This window comes from Blennius ocellaris, assembly GCF_963422515.1.
Source record: "Blennius ocellaris genome assembly, chromosome: 16".
NCBI classification, from domain to species: Eukaryota; Metazoa; Chordata; class Actinopteri; order Blenniiformes; family Blenniidae; genus Blennius; species Blennius ocellaris.
The window spans coordinates 13,143,073-13,161,996 of NC_137665.1; the positions used below are offsets into that span (position 1 = coordinate 13,143,073).

An 18,924-nucleotide genomic window follows, 5' to 3' on the forward strand; every position below is an offset into this window, starting at 1 on the left:
GACATACCACCCTCAGGATGAGGTAAAGCTTGTAAACAGAACTAAAAGAGCGAGTGTTGCCCTGAAACTGATCTCTCTGTTGCTCCATAACTGCTGAGTATGTATAAATAAGCAACTAACAGGTTCTACCAACATTAAAGGTGATGATCGCTCTTCTTTCTTTTTTTTTTCAGGGCTCTCAAGTGGTCAATAAAACTGTTATTGCAGCTTAATTTTTTTTTTAAAGCTTCATTTACAATTACAGGGAAATTAGCAACACATAGAAATTGCTTCCTCATTGTGAGGTTTTCATTGTGGTCTGACTGCGTGGGCTAAAATACGGTGTGTTTAAGGGCACATTTACATGTATGTGAGTTGTACAAAACTGGATATTTGCCCCTCTACACTGACAAAAATATTTTCATTGACATGGACCCTCATATACACCTGGCTCAGAGCCACTATTAGCAGTCAAACCTGTAGGGGGCAGTTTCGCAAGAAGCATGAAGTCATGATAGCCAGTCAGAATCCTGGAAAAATACACATCACAAATTGTGATGTAAATGTCCGCCTACTCCCCTTTAGTTGCAACAGATTTTATCCAGATCTCCACTCTGGCCGGAGTTTTCAGGAATCCTCATTTGTGGTGAGTCATAGCTGCATTTATGTTTAAATGCGCGGCCTAAACGCAGAGAAATATCACCGTTTTTTTTTCAAATACCTGGGTACGTGTAAACGTGGCCCAAGTCTGGTAGTGGAGGAGAGTCACTGGTACTGATTTCATGCTGATGCAGTTTTAATCGTCTGCTCGTTGATAAAGTGCTAATAATGTCTTTGCTCTCCATGTCATTACCTTGGAGAGAATTAATTTCATTCACAGGAGGTTATACGTTGTCTTTTTGAAATCCTGACACATGATTGTGAGCTGGATCAACTTTACCTAAATTGCACAGGAAAGGTGAGATCTTGCGATATTATTAAACAGCATCCATGTCCCTTTGGGACTCACACAGCACGTAACGATGCATTGCCTCCTCGTTCTCCTTTCAGCTTACTTTTGTCAGCAGTTTCATTACTTTGCACTTTGCTACTAAGCAGGTGGAGCTAATCTATCTAGTTTGCCCTTCAGTTATGGTTTACTGTCCGGGGGACTGGACACAAGTGTCTCCAATAATCCCTTAATTAGCCAATGATGGACTATTCATTTAGTATGCAAAGCTGCAAATCTCCCCATCCACTGAGCGGAGCCCTCTGCAGTCATACGGAGGCCAACGCTAATGATCTCAGCAAGTGGCAGCAATCCATTGGAGCGCTGCAGCAAGCGCACATTAATCTTGCGGGTGATCCAGTTGATGAATGACCCCGGCCCAGAAGCCCTGGCAGATCCCCCCTTAATTATGCTGAGGGAGCCACACCTGGGAGGCTCCGGGGGGAACGTTGCTAACTCAGGAGACAGTTTGTGGTCCACGGGCAGCTCGTGCCACGCAGATCCCCCCCCCCCCCCCCCCCCCCTGTCCCAGGCGCCGCTGGATCCCCCCGCGACAAGAAAGCCTTTACAGCAGGTCCGTGGAGGACATTACAGCCTGGGATCACTTTCCGAAGAGCGAGTTGTGAAAAGGGCAAATGGATGTCATCATTTCAAGACACTCTCCGCTGATGGATCATTAGAGGGAAGTGATTTTTAGGCCAGACCTAAAAGAAACTATTTCAAAATGTTGTATTTTCTGGGATGATGCCTCCAATAGAACATTTTCACCACTCCTCTAATTGTGCTCCATTATCTGGCTGCGCTCTGACATGTTTAAAGAAAAAAAGCACAGCGGGCCAAGTGTTGCATCAGTCTAACATCAACACCCTAAAGATAGCACACACACTGGCACCACGGGAGGATGTGCTTACGGGAAAAAAAAAAGGGGGAAACAGAAAGAAAATGCTTTCAAAAAGCATGAGTAAACACTATGAGGGAAAAGGAGAAAAGCACTGAATCCTCTCCAAAATATTTGATCAAACATGAGAAAGACAGAAACAATCCTCCAACCGAGTGATGATGCTCACATTGCCAGATTTTCTTATCTTTCCCTATGCAGTTAATTACTTTATATTATTTATTAAAAGACATAATAACGGAACATAATAGAGTTGATATTCCTCATTTATATGATTTAGGTTTAGAATTAGGTGCGTCAGTCATTTCGAGTTCTGAAATTAGTTTTTGGGAATCTTGCTCAAAGACTGCAGTCAATATAATTCAAATTCCCACCTTTAAAGCTGTTGACTGGTAGTTAAACCGGCATATCTTCTATCGCGTTAATTAATTCAATTCCATTAAAAGGGGTCTGATCCTCAGGATTATTTTCACAATACCCCATCCGTTTGATTTACAGCTGTATGATTTTCCATCCAGTTAGTGGAGAACAGACTGCTAGTCACATCCTCTTAAGATATTATTGAGCATTTGATCCATTCAAAGAGGACATTGGATTCCCCGATATACCAAACTCTGGAGGAGGTCATTTGTTCTTTTTTTTTTTTTTTTGCAGCAAAGCAACACTTTTTGGGATCTCATCCATCTATCTATCTATCTATCTATCTATCTATCTATCTATCTATCTATCTATCTATCTATCTATCTGTCTGTCTGTCTGTCTGTCTGTCTGTCTGTCTGTCTGTCTGTCTGTCTGTCTGTCTGTCTGTCTGTCTGTCTGTCTGTCTGTCTATCTATCTATCTATCTATCTATCTATCTATCTAATGCACAAAGGCCAATTGGTGCATCACAAACATCCAGCAAATTGATATAACTGCATCCACGTACAATAAAGTTAGGATCTAAAAGGTCAGCAGGAAATGGGACAAAGCCCAGAGGAGTTCTCTTAAGAGCCACCCGAATTTAATACACATCCATCACTTTTTATCATCTAATTAGTGCGCAGTGTGGCAGCCCGGTCAACATGGGAGGGAGGCAGAATTATTGATCAGGTAAAGGATAGTATCTATCATTTCCCCCTCAGCATTGACTCCTCAGCCGGACGATGTCTCTGAAGCAACACGGGATGAGGATCACGGACGCCATTCACAACCCAGGCAATTTGTTTGATCTCCATCCTCAGCTGGACCCGCCGGCTAATAGAGCCATGCTGACTCCGCAGTGCAGCACCTATTTGGATGACAGAGACCACAGCTACACCTACACACGTTTGTAACTGACATTTACAAACTTTATGGGAAAAAGGGTAGTTTTGCTACCTTAAAACTTTTCCCAAAGGTAACTTCACACAAATATGTAAAGTATCTCACTTCACACCAACTCAGTGATATAGATAGACTGGAACAAGATGACACAATATTTTTAAACTAACTATATAAAAGTAGATATTTTACTTTAAACTGTTTTTAAAGGCATATAATGTGAACTGTCATAAGTGAAAAAGTTACAACAGTTGTAAGTCTGATTATGCTTTTTATCACCTATAGATTCTAACAGGAGTGTGAGAATGATTATTTCTAAGCAAACAAATTGAAGTGGAGTATCAGTAAATACAAGAAACAAGTTGATCAAATGTTTCTTATCACTGTGTTCCTCTATGTTTGTTTTTTTTAATTCTTGCAATTCTTCAGTGAAACAAGAACGACGAGTCATTATGTGTTGTTCACTACTTTACAGTAAATTCAGTGAATATCTACCTAAAAGTGAGTATGCTGCTCAAACGAAAGCTCACAAAACAAACTTCAGAACAAACAGGGAATGAGCGAGTAGGTGTGGTATCTTGAAAAACATTTTTTTTTTTAAAGCTGTGTCAACTATCAGAACTGACAGGAAAGTCTATAAAGATCTGACTGCAGGAAGAAGTTGCATGATGATCCAAGCTGTGCCACAATTTAAAAGCCTGATATCAATCATTCATCATGGTCACCCAGAGAGATGCCGCCTTGTTGTATCTTGGCGGTGCATTATGTCGGGTTTGTTATTTTTCTTTCTCTTTCACATTAAAAACATCCAACCAGCTGGAAGTTTATTGTACAAAGAACAAAAAAGTTTGTGTTGCATAATGAAATATTGTATAACAACATACTGTAGTTACTTTGGAAGAAAAAAAATAATGCTATTCATGAAAACTTTACAGGAGACGACGAATTATATTTGTAGAGCATATTTTGTACACAAGTCAATTTAATAAGCTTAATGATGTTTAAAAAATTGTGTTAGTGATAGAAACAGACAGTTTTCCTTTGGACATTATACAGAAAGGGAAGTATGTGAAACATTTGAAAAGTGAAGGCCAAGGGTTACTCGTGCCTACGTCTTCAAACAAGCATAGACTTGAGACGATTGGAAAAACTTGTATAAATGTAAATATATATATATATATATATATATGTGTATAAGTACTTATTCAGTGAACACACATGTTAAACTAAAAGTAAATGTGTTATGTGTCTAGATAGATAGATAGATAGATAGATAGATAGATAGATAGATAGATAGATAGATAGATAGATAGATAGATAGATAGATAGATAGATAGATAGATAGATAGATAGATAGATAGCTCAATATGGCGTCAATGAAGGAGCCATAGACCAGGTTTTTTTTTAAAGTAAAATAAAAGAAATATGGCAATTCCATGTAAAATATGAGGTGAAAAAGAAGAAGAACCAAACAAAATGCCTCATGATCCCATTCTCCCCCACATTAAAATGTGCGGTTCAGTGCAGCCTTGAAAAATTAACTGGAGTGGGAAGAATTGCAAAATACTGAGGCCCGTGGCTGATGTGCGCTCTAAAATCAGAGCAAGGCTACCTTTTCATGGCCTCATTCGCAGCAGTCTTTGAAACAGCACAGGCACTGTTCCCCTGCTGTGATGAATTTGGTTTTAGGAATGTAATTTTTTTTTTTTTTTATGCATTAAAAAAGGGAAGAAGCTCCCGAACAGGCTACACTCTTCTCCACTGAGATCTGTAATGTTAGAACAAGCAAATCAATACTGTCAATTAGTCATTCTCAAGGTTGACCCTGCTGAGCTGTGCCGGCAAATTCAGCTGTTCAGAAACAGTATTATAGCAACAATAATAAGCTACAGTGACAACTAACTTATCTGGTTTCAAACAGGGACGGTAGAGCTATCTGGTGAGAGCTGAGCGCGGCAAAACCGGACGCCGTAAACAGAGTTTATTTAAAGTGTCAATGTTTATATCACCAGCTCACACGTCAGACATCCACAGAATTTTTATATTAGGTTAATTTATAGAATGATCTCATTCGGGAAAATAATCAGTGTGATGAATCACAAACGTGTGAAGTTGTAAATGATGAAGTAACAGCCTTAACAGCAAAGCGAATCAATAGCTGGCGGCTCCTGCAATTAGTCATAGATTGCTGTTACTTTAAGTGTTTTTCCTGTACAGCCCACAGTCTCCACCCTCGCTCATTTCTGTCAACATAACTCACACCGGCAATCCCAAACATCCAAACTGATCACCATTCTCACAAAACCAGGAACTAAAAAACAAAAGATGCTGTTTGAATCTGTTCAGACCAACCAATGCATCCATATATAATTTTAGTGAGTTTTTTTGGGAAGTAAACAGGATTAGATTGTTTACAGGGTTACATTTCAAACTTAGGGACAAGCAATTACACACACAATCACACACTTTAAAGCAGAGTTGTCAAAAAATATGTTTTACCAGCTGAAGCCAACTCGCCACAGAGTTTAATCCTACCTGCTATGAGCTTATTTGAGCCATTTTTAGTATCTGAAATGAGGCTGTCCGTGTCAGACGATGTCATACCACCAATACATCAAATCCTTCACTATAAACATGTTTGAAATCATCAGTCCAGGTTGATATTGCACAAGAAAATAATTAATTTGTTGCTTTTTAGAAACAATAGAAACAATATTGAATGGCATTCTGATTTTACATTTTACTAATTTTACTTTAAGTTTTTACTTTACTTTTCTTTTGTAATTTTCAACTTTCAGATTTTGTGAGAGCAACATTTTTTCATGTACACACATTTATTTTCACGAGCATCAATCGAAATGGAAATGGAGTCAATCTCAATCAAATATTACATGATTGAATAGTCATGATAGACACTTAACTATGTGCTGCTGAAGCATTGGTGCATATTGAAGTATCTGTTACTATTGATGATTTGCATTTGAAATTATGAAGGAAGAGTAAATATAATGAAAACTGAAACATCCACTCTAAACATGATTCTGATTACATGCCAATACCCAATATTAAGTCATATTTCCTTTTTCCCCCAATTCAATACAGCATAGTGGCATTTTAGCAAAATATATGTAATTTGAGCTTTTTCTGACATTTATATATTATAAGGCACATCTTTTCTACATATCGAATCCAATCCATCTTTACTTATAAAACAACCTCAGGGAGCCAAAGTGCTGTATAAAAACTAAATAAATCAATATAAATCTTCAAAAAGACAAATAAAACACACATTTTAAAACACATATTTACACTATCTTGGGACTTCAAAGTATTTCAATTAATTCCCTAAAGGGTTACATCAAATACATATGTATGTACTATGAGATGAAACCTTCAGAAAACCCATTCACTAAAAGGGAGAACATGGAAACTCCAAACAGAAAAGCTCTGAACTCAAATCAAACGGGTTGTGCTGTGAACTACGACACAACCATAACACCCGGTATTCGCTCATTCACATTCTAAACAGTATAATACACCCATTCGATTAAATCATCTTAAACTCATGAAAGAAATGCTAACTCATACGTCACCATGTTTATATTTTATGTGCATATATTTATGCAGAGGTGAACACTCTGAAACTAATGAGGATGATCAAATGCAACGCTCCACCATTTTACCACTGATTAGATTAAAAACCCACCAATGAATTTAGTCTTATTCTTTTATTCTGCTTGACCTTTCTAATTAAATTAAAGTGCCTCCAATTTCCTCAATGTGGAATGCCACAAGCTGCAACAAAAACAAAATCCAAAGAAAACGTGGTGAGAGACTCCAGACCTTGAGTTCAGGATGTGTTTTTTTTTTTGTTGCAGCAAGGCATTGACCTCAGCATGCTGCCCGGTTCAGGGTCGCAGCCCGAGGTTATGGATCAAAGCGCTGAGCCAAACTCCAGCCCGCCTCCATTTTCTCCTGCTCAGTCGCTCCCTTTAAAAATCACATGAAACATGCCCTGGTGTGAATCTACCCAAAGAAGACATCAGATCCATCCCAGAATATACATACAGTATATGAGAATAAATTTAATTAAATTAAAAGTAGAACTGGCATTGTGTTGTGGCTGGAGGTAACTTTATTGCCATGCAGGCCATTTAGCGTTTAGGCTAAGATAGCATGGTGGGGAGTTATTATAATTTCACAATTCAACCATCCCTGCACTCGCTCACCTACTTGCAGAGTATTAATTCATTTCATCAGTCAGCAACGTCGCCCGCAGGTGCACATGATGAGAACGGCAAACGTAAGGCAGACTGTAAATTATGTTATGGCAAAATATCAAGAGGAGGAGAAAGCTAATTCGTACAACACCAGCAACTTAATCACCAGAAACATTCGAACCAGCAGAGAGTTTGGGGTATAAAATAGGTTTAATTGCATGTAATAAGTAATTATATCGCTAAGTAAGATACAGTTCAGTACTGGCATTTGTGCTCGTCCTTCAAAGTGATATCGGTGCATCCCAAGTAACAAGTAACTCAGGCATTACTTTCAATTGTTTCCCTTAATTGGGAAGTTCTAGTAATGTACAGTAGCTGCAGCAGAGCTACAGTAGATGCTCTATTTGTTGTGTGATTTATCAGAAATTTGAAGCCTGTGAGGTCTGTCTATATTCCCTCTTTTTTCATTGACCATCCAGTGTCTCATGAGGTATCCAAGTTCCTGATGAGAACTGACTTTGTTCTTGTTCTTTCCACATAAAGAAATCATCTAATTTCCTCTCTTGATGTGGAAATCTCTTGATTGGTGACAATGACAAATGCAAGCCAGAAAGAGAGAAAGCTACAAAAAGTATTCTAGTATAACAATAACAAGTAATTATTACTGTAACCCATTACAGCACTGTTTATAACAAATTATCTTCAGAAACATGAAATATTTTAAATATATATTTTAATATGCACTACTCGGTGGCCAGCATGACCTCACATCACCTCTGTGCTTAAGATTTATGTAAAACTGCTAAAGAATTGGCACCAAACGCTCCATAGAAGCATGTTTACTGTGCTTGCATGAAGGCGACTGAGCTACATAGATTTGTCATTTTCATTATACAAACTCTTCTTCCTGTCATTCAACAGATGCAAATTCCCATCAAAATGTACAGTACACACTCACAGTGTACAGACGCAGAGTGGGACACATATTTACTCATTGTGTTTGTGTTTATCCTCCGCAGGTTCTCTTTGTACGCACGGCCCCAGGCTTCAGGTCTCTGGATGCATGGGATTCCTGTCTTTGTGTGGCTTGTTTTGTTGGTGAGCTTGCTTTCGATTATGCATTAACCACATTTTAGATTATGTTTGTTTTTGCTTGTAAATCTAGGAAGCTTCCGACTGAGGTTTTTCTTTTCTTCTTCTTTTTTTTTTTTTTTAATACAGTTCCAACTGCATGTACCAGAATCAAGAATATAGCAGGAAGAAACTTACATTCCTGGTAAAATGTGAAGGTGATTTCATGCGATAGATTATTTTCCTTCTTGGCGGATGTTTGAATAAGAAGTCGTTCTGTCCTTACCAGTTTGACATTTTGTTCTGCGCAGCATTGCGCTGCATTCAAAATCTCCAAAAATCTTATGACATCTTGGAGCATATCTTTCCACCCCAGGCTCAATATAATAAATCTTTATTTTTTCCAATCTTCCTGAGGAGAGATTTCACTAAGAAATTCATGAAGAAAATGCCTTCAAGTGCCACTCAAAGGCATTTTTCTCATGAATTAAATGCAGACAACCAGAGTTCAGTCGATTCTGCTGAACCTGAACTATTATTATTTATTGCACAATGCTGCTCGGGGTTCTGCGTGCCTTCCACTTTTTTTTTTTTTTTTTTTTTTTTTAATGATTTTTAATATAAGAAACGTGATGGCGACTTTATTCTAAGTTTGCTGTCTGATGACTCAGATGATTTAAAAAAGAGGAATAAGTGCAAGGTCGGAAAGTAATACTGGCTTGATTGCAGCTTTTTTGGCTTGAGAAAGGTTTGTCCCATTTATGCTTGTTTTCTTCACTGTCATCGTCTTCGCTGCCACAACAATTGATTATCCTGATGTAAGTATGGTTGCTCCTATCTGCCTTATCGTTTCCTGTTTAACTGCAGCTGAATAATGTTTGTTGGTTTTTTCACATCCTGTCTCCACTGGAAAAAAAAAACTGGATGTGGATGTGCTGGCCGGGCTTCACATCCTGACTTAAATTACACCGAGCGCTGAAACAGTTTACACATCTGTACCTGCCAAAATCACACCGCAATAGCCATTCATCTCAGCTCTATCAGACAAGCTCAGACTGTGGCAGGGTTCAGAATCAGGTCATTTCATATTAGAAGACCCAAATCTCAAAGGTAGGTGCTGCAGCAGCTCCGGAGCTGTAACTATATTGAGAAAGTGCCAGAGGCCTGATGTACTCCTTTTTTTTTTTTTTTTTCCTTGGTTCACTGACAGCAAAGGAACTTCACATGTGGCATCTTACAAATTTGGACAAGAATTGTATTTTTACAGTCTTTGGGGCATCTGAATGCGACAGTCTCCAGACCCCTTTGTGTTGCACCTTGTGATGCTCAGTCAGACACTGAAGGGGCTCTGTTGTGACATTAATTCAACATTGAAGTGATGGCAGGTGTTGTGCGAGATGCTAACTGCCTTCAGGCTGCAACCCTGACACGCTGCCACAAAAAAACAAAAAAAAACAAAAACAATGCATGGGCTAGCATTGTGTCAGGTAAAGCTTATTTTAGATAATACAAGATTTTAGACCGCTTCTGATCTGAGATACAACATAATCTGATTAAGATAATGTTTCCATTCATCCCTGAGAGCCAATCCCACCTGAATATGGGAGTCAGTATGTCGATCTTGTACAAGTTGTCACTTTGGGAGCCCATCTCAGGGCACAGATAGAGAGACAGTCACACCCACCTACAGGCAAATTTAAACACATCGATTAATATTTAGATGCATGTATTTGGGCTGAATGAGGAAACCAGACTACCCATAAATAACCCACACAGGGCCTAATACACATTGACGAAGATCATGCCGTCCACATATAGAACCAGGGACTTTCTCACCGTGAAGTGTCAGCACTAATCACTACACCAAATTCAATTATTTTGCATCAACTTTTGAGTGGATTTGTCTAGAGTGAAAATCAAGATTTCAGTGGAAATGCACACATTTTGTGAAGCTGAGAGTTGTTGTTTTTTTAAATTTCTGGTGGAAATGTATTATGGAGAATTCATATCAGAATATGATTTGCACCTGTTGTGAATATTAATGCAAACCATAAACACGGCAAAAACCTTCATGTGTCATTTTAATGAGTGTGGACTGTTTGCAAGAGTGTCCAGCTTGTGCCATTCTTATATTAAATGAAGAGACAGCAAAGGGAGTTCCAACTTCCTGAGGTGAGCAGATTACTGCGAGCTGACCTGTTCTATAACCTTTGGCTTCACTGATGTTCCCTTAACAACCTGTTGCCTGAAGGAAATGTTTGATATTGTACTTTTGACACTGCTAATAGATTCCCTTGGAAACAAAGCCACTTCCCTGACTTGAACTAAACTTCATTAGGTGCCATTTTTCTTGAGCGACTGCTTATTTGTAAATGCAAATAGACACAATCTGAGCATGCAGCTTCCACAGGGGAAGACGACGTCTGAGTGATTTATGAAGGGCTCAGATTACACACACAACAAAAGGAAGATACAATAGCTCAATATATTTTCTCTCATGCTCAGATGGAAATTTTTCATGACAAGCAGCAGCTGTCTAATACCATCCCTCTTGGGCTTTTGCATGACTGGGTGTGTCTGAGCATGCTCGGAGACCTCTGACGACCTGACTCTTAGACATGCAGGTAGTCTGACAACAGCGGGTATTTACAAACTGGGCAGTTGGCGTTTGAGAGCTCTTTGCTTCTCCAAGTGGCAATTTATGAATACGACAATTTCAACAAACCCATTGAGCTCTCCTACGCTCTCTTGACTGCCAAATACCCTGCAACCACTGTGCTCCATACACTTGTCCATCCTATCCTCCTACTCACCCAGTCACCTGCAGGTTTGTTTTCTTTTTTTCTTCTTCTTTTTTCACATCTGTGGTTTGGAAATGACTTGATATCTAAATCATCCAAATATCAGCATACATATCAAACAACACATTTAAAAAAATTATCAATATAGTATTGAAAAAATGTTTTGTATAAAGGCATAAAATCTTATTGCTAAAACACAAATGTTAACACAGCTAATTTTCAAAACAATTCCCTCAAATCAATCCATATAGTATTACCCAAAAACATTGCTTATATACCCTGTCAGAACAACAGTTTGCTACAATATGCACAGTAACACACCATAAAATGTGAACATTATAGATTGCTGTAAAAAAAAAAAAAGGGGGGGTATGGAAAAACAGGAGTCACTATTAGAAATCTGCTTTAGTGAAAACATTAACAAGAAAACTGACCTGTAATAACTTTTACTGTCATTACTGTAAAGAGCCCAGTAACTCATGTAATCAAGTTTATATTGCGGTTTCATAGAATAGAATAGAATAGAATAGAGATGTATACGGCGTAAATTAAATACTTTAGATTTCTATTGAATCCAAGAGTGTTGGAACAGTTGGTGGTATTTTAACTCATCACTCAACCTTCTATTGTTGAAATGCAAAATATAGTTATTCCGGGGAAAAACGTAATTAATACGCCAATTTAAATTGCTAGTTCCAAACACACATATACACATAGACTGTCGGATTTAACCACATACCCCGAAAGATGCAAAGGCCTCAATATGTGGAATCTTGTGGCTCAAGAGCGCTTTCCACTACCCTCACCGAGTGAAAAAAGTAAAGATTAAGAAGATTAAGAAATTACAATATACCGTGCACAGTTTGATACCAGCATAGTGAGATCTAGCTTCTTCTAAATGCCTGTGAACTGTAAAATAACTATTTTACAGTTATTTTACAGTTACTGTAAAATAACTATTTTACAGTGCATGCAAGTATCCTGCTCTATAGAAGGAATAGCTCTATCTCTATCTATGTTCACCAGGAAAGGGGAAACACTAACAGTTGTTTGGTGTGGCCAAAATATAGGGATCAGTGGGATTTGACAAAATTAGATAAGTTGTGAGTCAGACAGTTGTGTAGCGAGCAAAAACTCTAAAAACCTTCGACAAAAAAAACCCAACGTGAAGAGCATTCTGTCTTTTTGATACATTACTATCTTGTTTTTAATCTGCTATTACAATGTCATTCCACACAGTTTCTAAACACATCACAACAGCCTTTTATGTTGACACATTGAATCTCCACATTAGCTGATTTAAAGGAATCTCTGCAATGCTAATCTATTGTGCGTCTGCACTGGGAGCTCCCATGATGGCAGAGATTTTCAGATTCTGTGAACTGCACTGGATGAATGCTAAAGAGCTACTTTGGTACACTGCTGTCCTTCACCAACACTCATACATGACTTTGCATCACCTCTGGTTTGAATGCCCAGTAAAGCCAGAAGAGCCACTCGGAAATTATACATTTGGTCAAGCAACATGCAGATTACTCGAAGTTTAAATATAGCAGGGGCACGTTGCTCCAAAGAGGCAGGCACTGCAAATTATTTGTGACCTGGTACTCATTGTGAAGATGGCACTGGTGGTGTGGTGGAAGTGTGTGATGAATGAGAGTCTGTAATCCAGGGAGACGTTTCTGTGGCATGCAATTTTAGATCCCCATATTGTGGCAACAAAGTGTACAAGTGAAGGTCTACTGAATATTATCATCAATAATTATAGTCTGCGCTCATGCATAATAGATTCAGTATATAATAGGCATATCCCTGCACCCATGGGCTGCTTTCTGCATGTGCACTCTCCAATGTAGAAATGCGTAAAGAAAGAAGTGACGTCCCCCGTTGACTCCCCATTGAATTTAAAAGAGCGTCGCTCATTGTCTCCGCTGAATTACCCATCAGGATAAACTTTGTCCGTTCCCTCTTTTGTAAATTAACCAGTGAAATGCTCCACATAAAAGCCAGCAGGGTGCAGACATGAGCTTTCTGTAAAAACAATCTCCATCAAAATAATCTTTCCGCGATTGACTTCAACACTGAACTTTAATACACCACGATGCATTTCGTAAATTAATAAGGTTTCTCGTTTTCCTGCTGCGTAAACCCCCCCATGTCTCTGCGAGCGCGCGAGTACTGTGCGCATAACTATCTCGAATTAGGAAATCTGACGTTTAAAAGCCCGTCTTGTGCACGGACAGAGGGAAAGTGGGTGTACACACTAGTTGTGCTGTGTGGCTCCACAGTGCCTCAGATGAGCTCACGCAGCCGATGCGCACATCGCAGGATCCCTCCAATGTGAGAGGGCGCAGGGACGGCGAGCAGGAGCCCGACGGCCAGCGGGAAGTCAGGCGGCTTTTGTGCGAAGGCTGACACTTTCTGCTGCGCAAAGTAAACAGACAGACGCGTAAAAGGGATTGCGCGCCCAATTTGTCTCATGTTTCAGAGATCCAGTGGATTTATAGGCTTTCTGGATGGATAGGAATTCACTCTTTCATCGCAGACGGGACTGGACTTGAGGCTGAGCGGCTGATGAGAAGAAACCCACTTTAAACACTCTGCTATCCGATTTTCCCCCCTCTTTTCTTTTTCTCTCCCCTCTTCGTACAATGCCAGGATTTCGCCCATCATACACTGTCCAATTCAAGCCAGGCTGCTCATTTGGAAGGACGCCAGACCTCCAGCCTCTCAAATCTGCAAGTTCAGTCCAATAAATTGTGACATTGTCTGTCAGTCTTGGAATAAGAAATCGATACTCAAGAAAGGGGACGCGATATTCTTCCGGAATTTTAACGATCTATTACCCACGCTATCCTTATAAATATGCGATTTGGTTGGATTAGGGTGGTTTGGTCCAGCTTCAGGCTCTTTTAGCTGGAGCGGCGCTGATAGTGACTGATTATTGCTGTTGATTTTGTCCATGCAAGACTCGGGGTGGAAACATGTCTGGCCACTTCTTTGAGAGGATCACTGCTATCAGAGATGGCATTTTGGTCCAGCACTTCGGTCTTCACCTCTAAAGTGCCCCGGAAAATCTTATTCATGTTCACCCTCTCCCTCTCTGTCACCTACTTGTTCTACAGCTTGATGAGCTGCTACAACTCGCTGCAGTTCCCCCTGCAAGAGAACTATGTGTATCAGGGCCGGCTGGTGACGGAGGAGACAACTTTTGTCACATTGAGGGAGAAACTTTACTCCGCTTCCCAGGGCTTTACCGAATTCACCGAGGCCGAGGGGACCACCGCGGTCACCGTGGTGAGGGAGCATGTGGAGGCCGAGCAGAGGACGGTGGAGTGGATTAGGACGCAGGCGTCCCCGACAAGGTCCGCGGCGGCGGCAGCGGCGGTGTACCACACCAGCGCTCTGGACCGGGACCGGCAGGAAGTCAGCACCACGGACAGCGAACTCAGGGTGAACTGCACCTCGGATTACGGAGAGAAGAAACTTCCCCAAGCCATCATCATCGGGGTGAAGAAAGGGGGCACCAGGGCGCTGCTGGAGGCTCTCAGGGTGCATCCGGACGTCAGAGCGGTTGGAAACGAGCCACATTTCTTTGATAGGAACTACGAGAAGGGGCTGGACTGGTACAGGTGTGTGGGCTTACAAATACTCCCAGAATCAATGGGGAAAAAAGAAAACCCTGTGATTTATGTCTCTGCTTCAGTATGTTGACTTGTGTTTATCGGACTCAAATCAGACTATTTTAGCTTCCATGCATGGTGAAGTTCATGCATTTTGATGCAAACTTTCTCAATTTTAAAACTCTACTCGAACACTATAGAATGGGATAGAATAGAAACACTTTATTAATCCCTGGGGGGAGTTCTTACAACATAGGTTCACACGGAAGGAAGTTAAAGTGTCAATATGATAACATAGTTAAATTAATATTACAAACTAATATATACAGGATTTAGCAATGATTAGTATTAGCATAAAATATTTAATTAATAGAAAAATACAATAAACACTATTTCCTTTGTAAAGGTAGTTCATAAATGGGACTCTATCTATCTATCTATCTATCTATCTATCTATCTATCTATCTATCTATCTATCTATCTATCTATCTACCTACCTACCTCATTACTGCCTCTATGGCAAGATGCAGTAATGAGGCATAAAGTAAAACATAAAAACAAATATATAGATACACGCATACAATAAAGCAATGTCACAAAACAAAGTACTGTTTATATAGTTGGGTTATATGCTAAGAAACTCATTGTTAAAAGCTAAAAAGATGTGCAGTGATACTTCATTATTGATGTTATGGCATTTTTGAAAGAGGAGATAGGAATACATGCAGAAAGTTCTGGAGACGTGTTCTCTACCTGAGTATTTGACAGATAAAGCTTAAATAATGTGTGTGGAATTTGATATAGCTCTTGCACATAATGATGAGAGCCAAACACACAATGTTGTCAGAAAGTACAGTCTTTTAAGAGACTGTAATCATTTGCCCAGCAGCAAACTGAAGAGAGCTTTGTGATTTTCTATTTATTCCCTCCTGACAACAAAAAGACAGCATTAGTTATTACTACATTTGAAACCCTATCTTTTCTTAATGTGTAGTTAATGCATCTTTGGAAGGTTCGTTATCTTAATTATCATTTTATATCAGTAGATAGTATTAAATTCCACCTCAGGTCTGTGTGCTACACATACATGACTGAGCTCGATTTCAGACCTTTGATAAATGCATAATATTGAGTAAATGCTTATATAAACACAAATGTGTGATAGTCAAGAGTTTTATTATTTCTAAGCCTAAATATTTTTTCTATGTATATTTCTCTTAAAATGCATTATATTTCACAACAAATTGATCCACTGCATCAAATGCAAAGCTTTGCATTCTCATTGAGAATAATGATTTTCAAAAAAGAAAATACATAAATAAATAACCATGACATTTCAATTTTGAACAGTTCAAGTTATTTTCTGTTTCTTAATTTCATTTATTTAACATTGAAAGAAAAAAAACACATGGCCTTATAATTAAGCTGATCATTTTTAACGTTGTTTTCACACAGTCATACACACAATGTCACATTCACGGTCACAAAGGACATTTTTTAATAGGCTTGCAATTATATGTGAAGCGTATTGTTCGGTATGTTGCATAAGTTATATATATTCAAACATATTCCAGATATGCAGATTACTGCATTTTGCAGTTGTGTCGCACTGTGTGCTCTTATCTATTAAATAGAGAGTTACATCTTTCTTTTCCATTGTTTATTCTGCTGTGATTTTATCAGACATTCAGTTTATTATTTAATAGTAGATCATCAGTTTCACTTACATAGCATGTCAGTGGAATGTGTAATAGTCACATATTTAAAAAAAACAAAAAAAACATTTGTTTTTGCTTTGCAGCTGGTCCTCGAATGTGTGCGAACTTGTTTCATATGTGTGACGGTCGACATTCCCTTTGACTCCATGTTTATTAGAGGGAGAAAACCTGTTTGTCACTGATGTGTTTATGGGGGGAGAAAAATCAATTTGAGGGTTCATTCATGGTCAGTTGGTCACGGCTCAGCTAGGCGTTGTTCGCACATAATATTGTTTGACCAGGGGAATTTTCTAATGGAGTCAATGAGCTGATGAGAATGACGCTGACTCAAAGTCCCTTCTGTTCCTCTGCAGAACTGAGTCTGTTTTGCCGGTGTTTGGGTTGTGGAACATCTGCTTTCATCTCGCTGCATAGACATGGGAGCTCTCGGCTGTTCATTTCGCCTGTGTTAATGCAAGCTGTTTCATTATGCTTACGGTGAAAGGCTCATTAGACAGGAGGAAGACATGGTTACATAAATAATAATAAATGTGCTGTGTGTTTTAGGGCCCTTGAGTCAGATAATTTTGGAAGGACCATTCCTTTCAGGCTTGACATTGTCCTGCTTACAGCATGCACCTCACTCTGACACTGAGAGAGGAAATAAACACACGAGGCAACATTTTCCACCAATGGGCAGATACATCATGGCAATCAAGATTTCTTTTAGCCCGTTTTTATGGTCGAAGTGAATTGTTAAATGGCTAAAAATGATCATGAATCGAGCCCCACGTTTTCTTGGCAGTATAAAAATTCATCCAGGCAAAGTTTGTTTGTTTCTAAACGATGCATTATACTACCTCTCCCCTCTCGGTCGGTGATGCTCTGGCTAATGTGCACTTAATGGAAGTGAAATTATGATCACTTACAGATGTTTGCAACCATTTGACATCGGCGTAGTTGAATGAGACCGGTAATCTCATAAAATGTGGCTCATAAATATGAGCCTGTCTCAGTAACACCTGCTCCATATTTTGATGGATATGATGGAGGAACTATAGAGAATATATCCCAAAGACATCGCATAACAATTCAATACAGTGTTTGTGTGCGAGTGTTTTGTATTGACTGAATATTAGATTTATCTCCTCACGCAACATAGAGCCTCTTGTATCAGGGTCATCTTTAGAGAGAATTAGGATTCAGCATTCGTGTCATCTTTTCTTTTATCTGTGCATTTTACTGCAGTCCTCAACATATACTGTGCTACAACCACCAGCAGTGCCCTGCTGATCAAAGCCTGAGACTTTATTTTACATGTACCGGTAATTGGACTTGATCAATTTGATTTTGGCTGAATTTGGAGCCAAATATTCTCTGGGGTGTTTGAGTGTGTTTATGACACACTGTGTTGTTCAATACAGTAAAGACTAACTCACAATGTTTTGCAGTCTGAATGGGAAAAAAACATGAGATAAAAGAGGCTAAAGGAGCTAATATTCTTTTAGAGATAGCAACATGTGTGCTATTGATTGTGCTTTGTGTTCAGTTTTTGAAAATTGATCTGTTTTTAAAAATCCCGCAAAGTGTCTATTAATGCTTTTCATGATCAGTATATTCACCAGCTATTTTTGACTTATCTCTGAATGCTGGGAATGTGAGGGGTAAAATCAAAGTGTATTTAGCTTTTTTTCTTTTAAACTATATTTTCATTTTGAGCAAATGACTTAATGACAGGAATATTTGTGAGACTAAACGGTGCAAGAACATCTTCATCAGGAGCAAATTTTCACTTTTGCCACATATTAGTAACACCACTTGCACAGATTGAGCACACATCGAATATTCACATCAGGACCTGAAGTTGAGAGTGGGCCGAGCCTCCTGACGAACCCAGATTGGTGACTGGTGCCGTGTTCTTGTTTTCAGCACTCTGGATAGTTTCTCCACTGTGTTTTGGGCTTACTTGAGCAAGCAATTTGCAATGTAGTGCCATCATTACCGCACACAGAGGACTTTCATCGGCCAATTGGCACTTCTAATGTTGCCTCTATTTCTGAGTAAAGAGGATGAGCCATCACCACAAGGATTTAACTTATCTCTCCTCCTGAGCTTTCCACAACCTGGTGCAAATGCCCATCCTGGATTAAAAATAATAAAAAAATATTTCTGAGCATGATGACCAATGCAGCAACTGTTAGCTCCAGCTCTGTGCCAGCATGTGCCAGCATTCATATATGCTTTATTGGAAAGATAATGTGCCTCATAAATTGTGTTAAAGAATATCATTGATTATCAGTCATCCATTAAGATTTGTGTGTGCTGTGGGTGAGCTTTCTCTGCCAG

The 18,924-nt window shown here is 39.2% G+C and overlaps 1 protein-coding gene across 1 annotated transcript in view; it reads left to right on the forward strand.

Moving 5' to 3' along the window:
- Window positions 1-14,246: 14,246 nt before the first annotated feature.
- Window positions 14,247-18,924, forward strand: part of hs3st4 (heparan sulfate (glucosamine) 3-O-sulfotransferase 4) — a gene marked incomplete at its 3' end in the record, with an annotated part of 88,047 nt that continues 83,369 nt past the window's right edge. Inside the window, exon 1 of the mRNA XM_080511696.1 lies at window positions 14,247-14,890. Within this exon, the coding sequence (XP_080367822.1) occupies window positions 14,283-14,890 (608 nt within the window). The 5' untranslated portion in view covers window positions 14,247-14,282. The remainder of the gene's footprint in view (window positions 14,891-18,924) is intronic.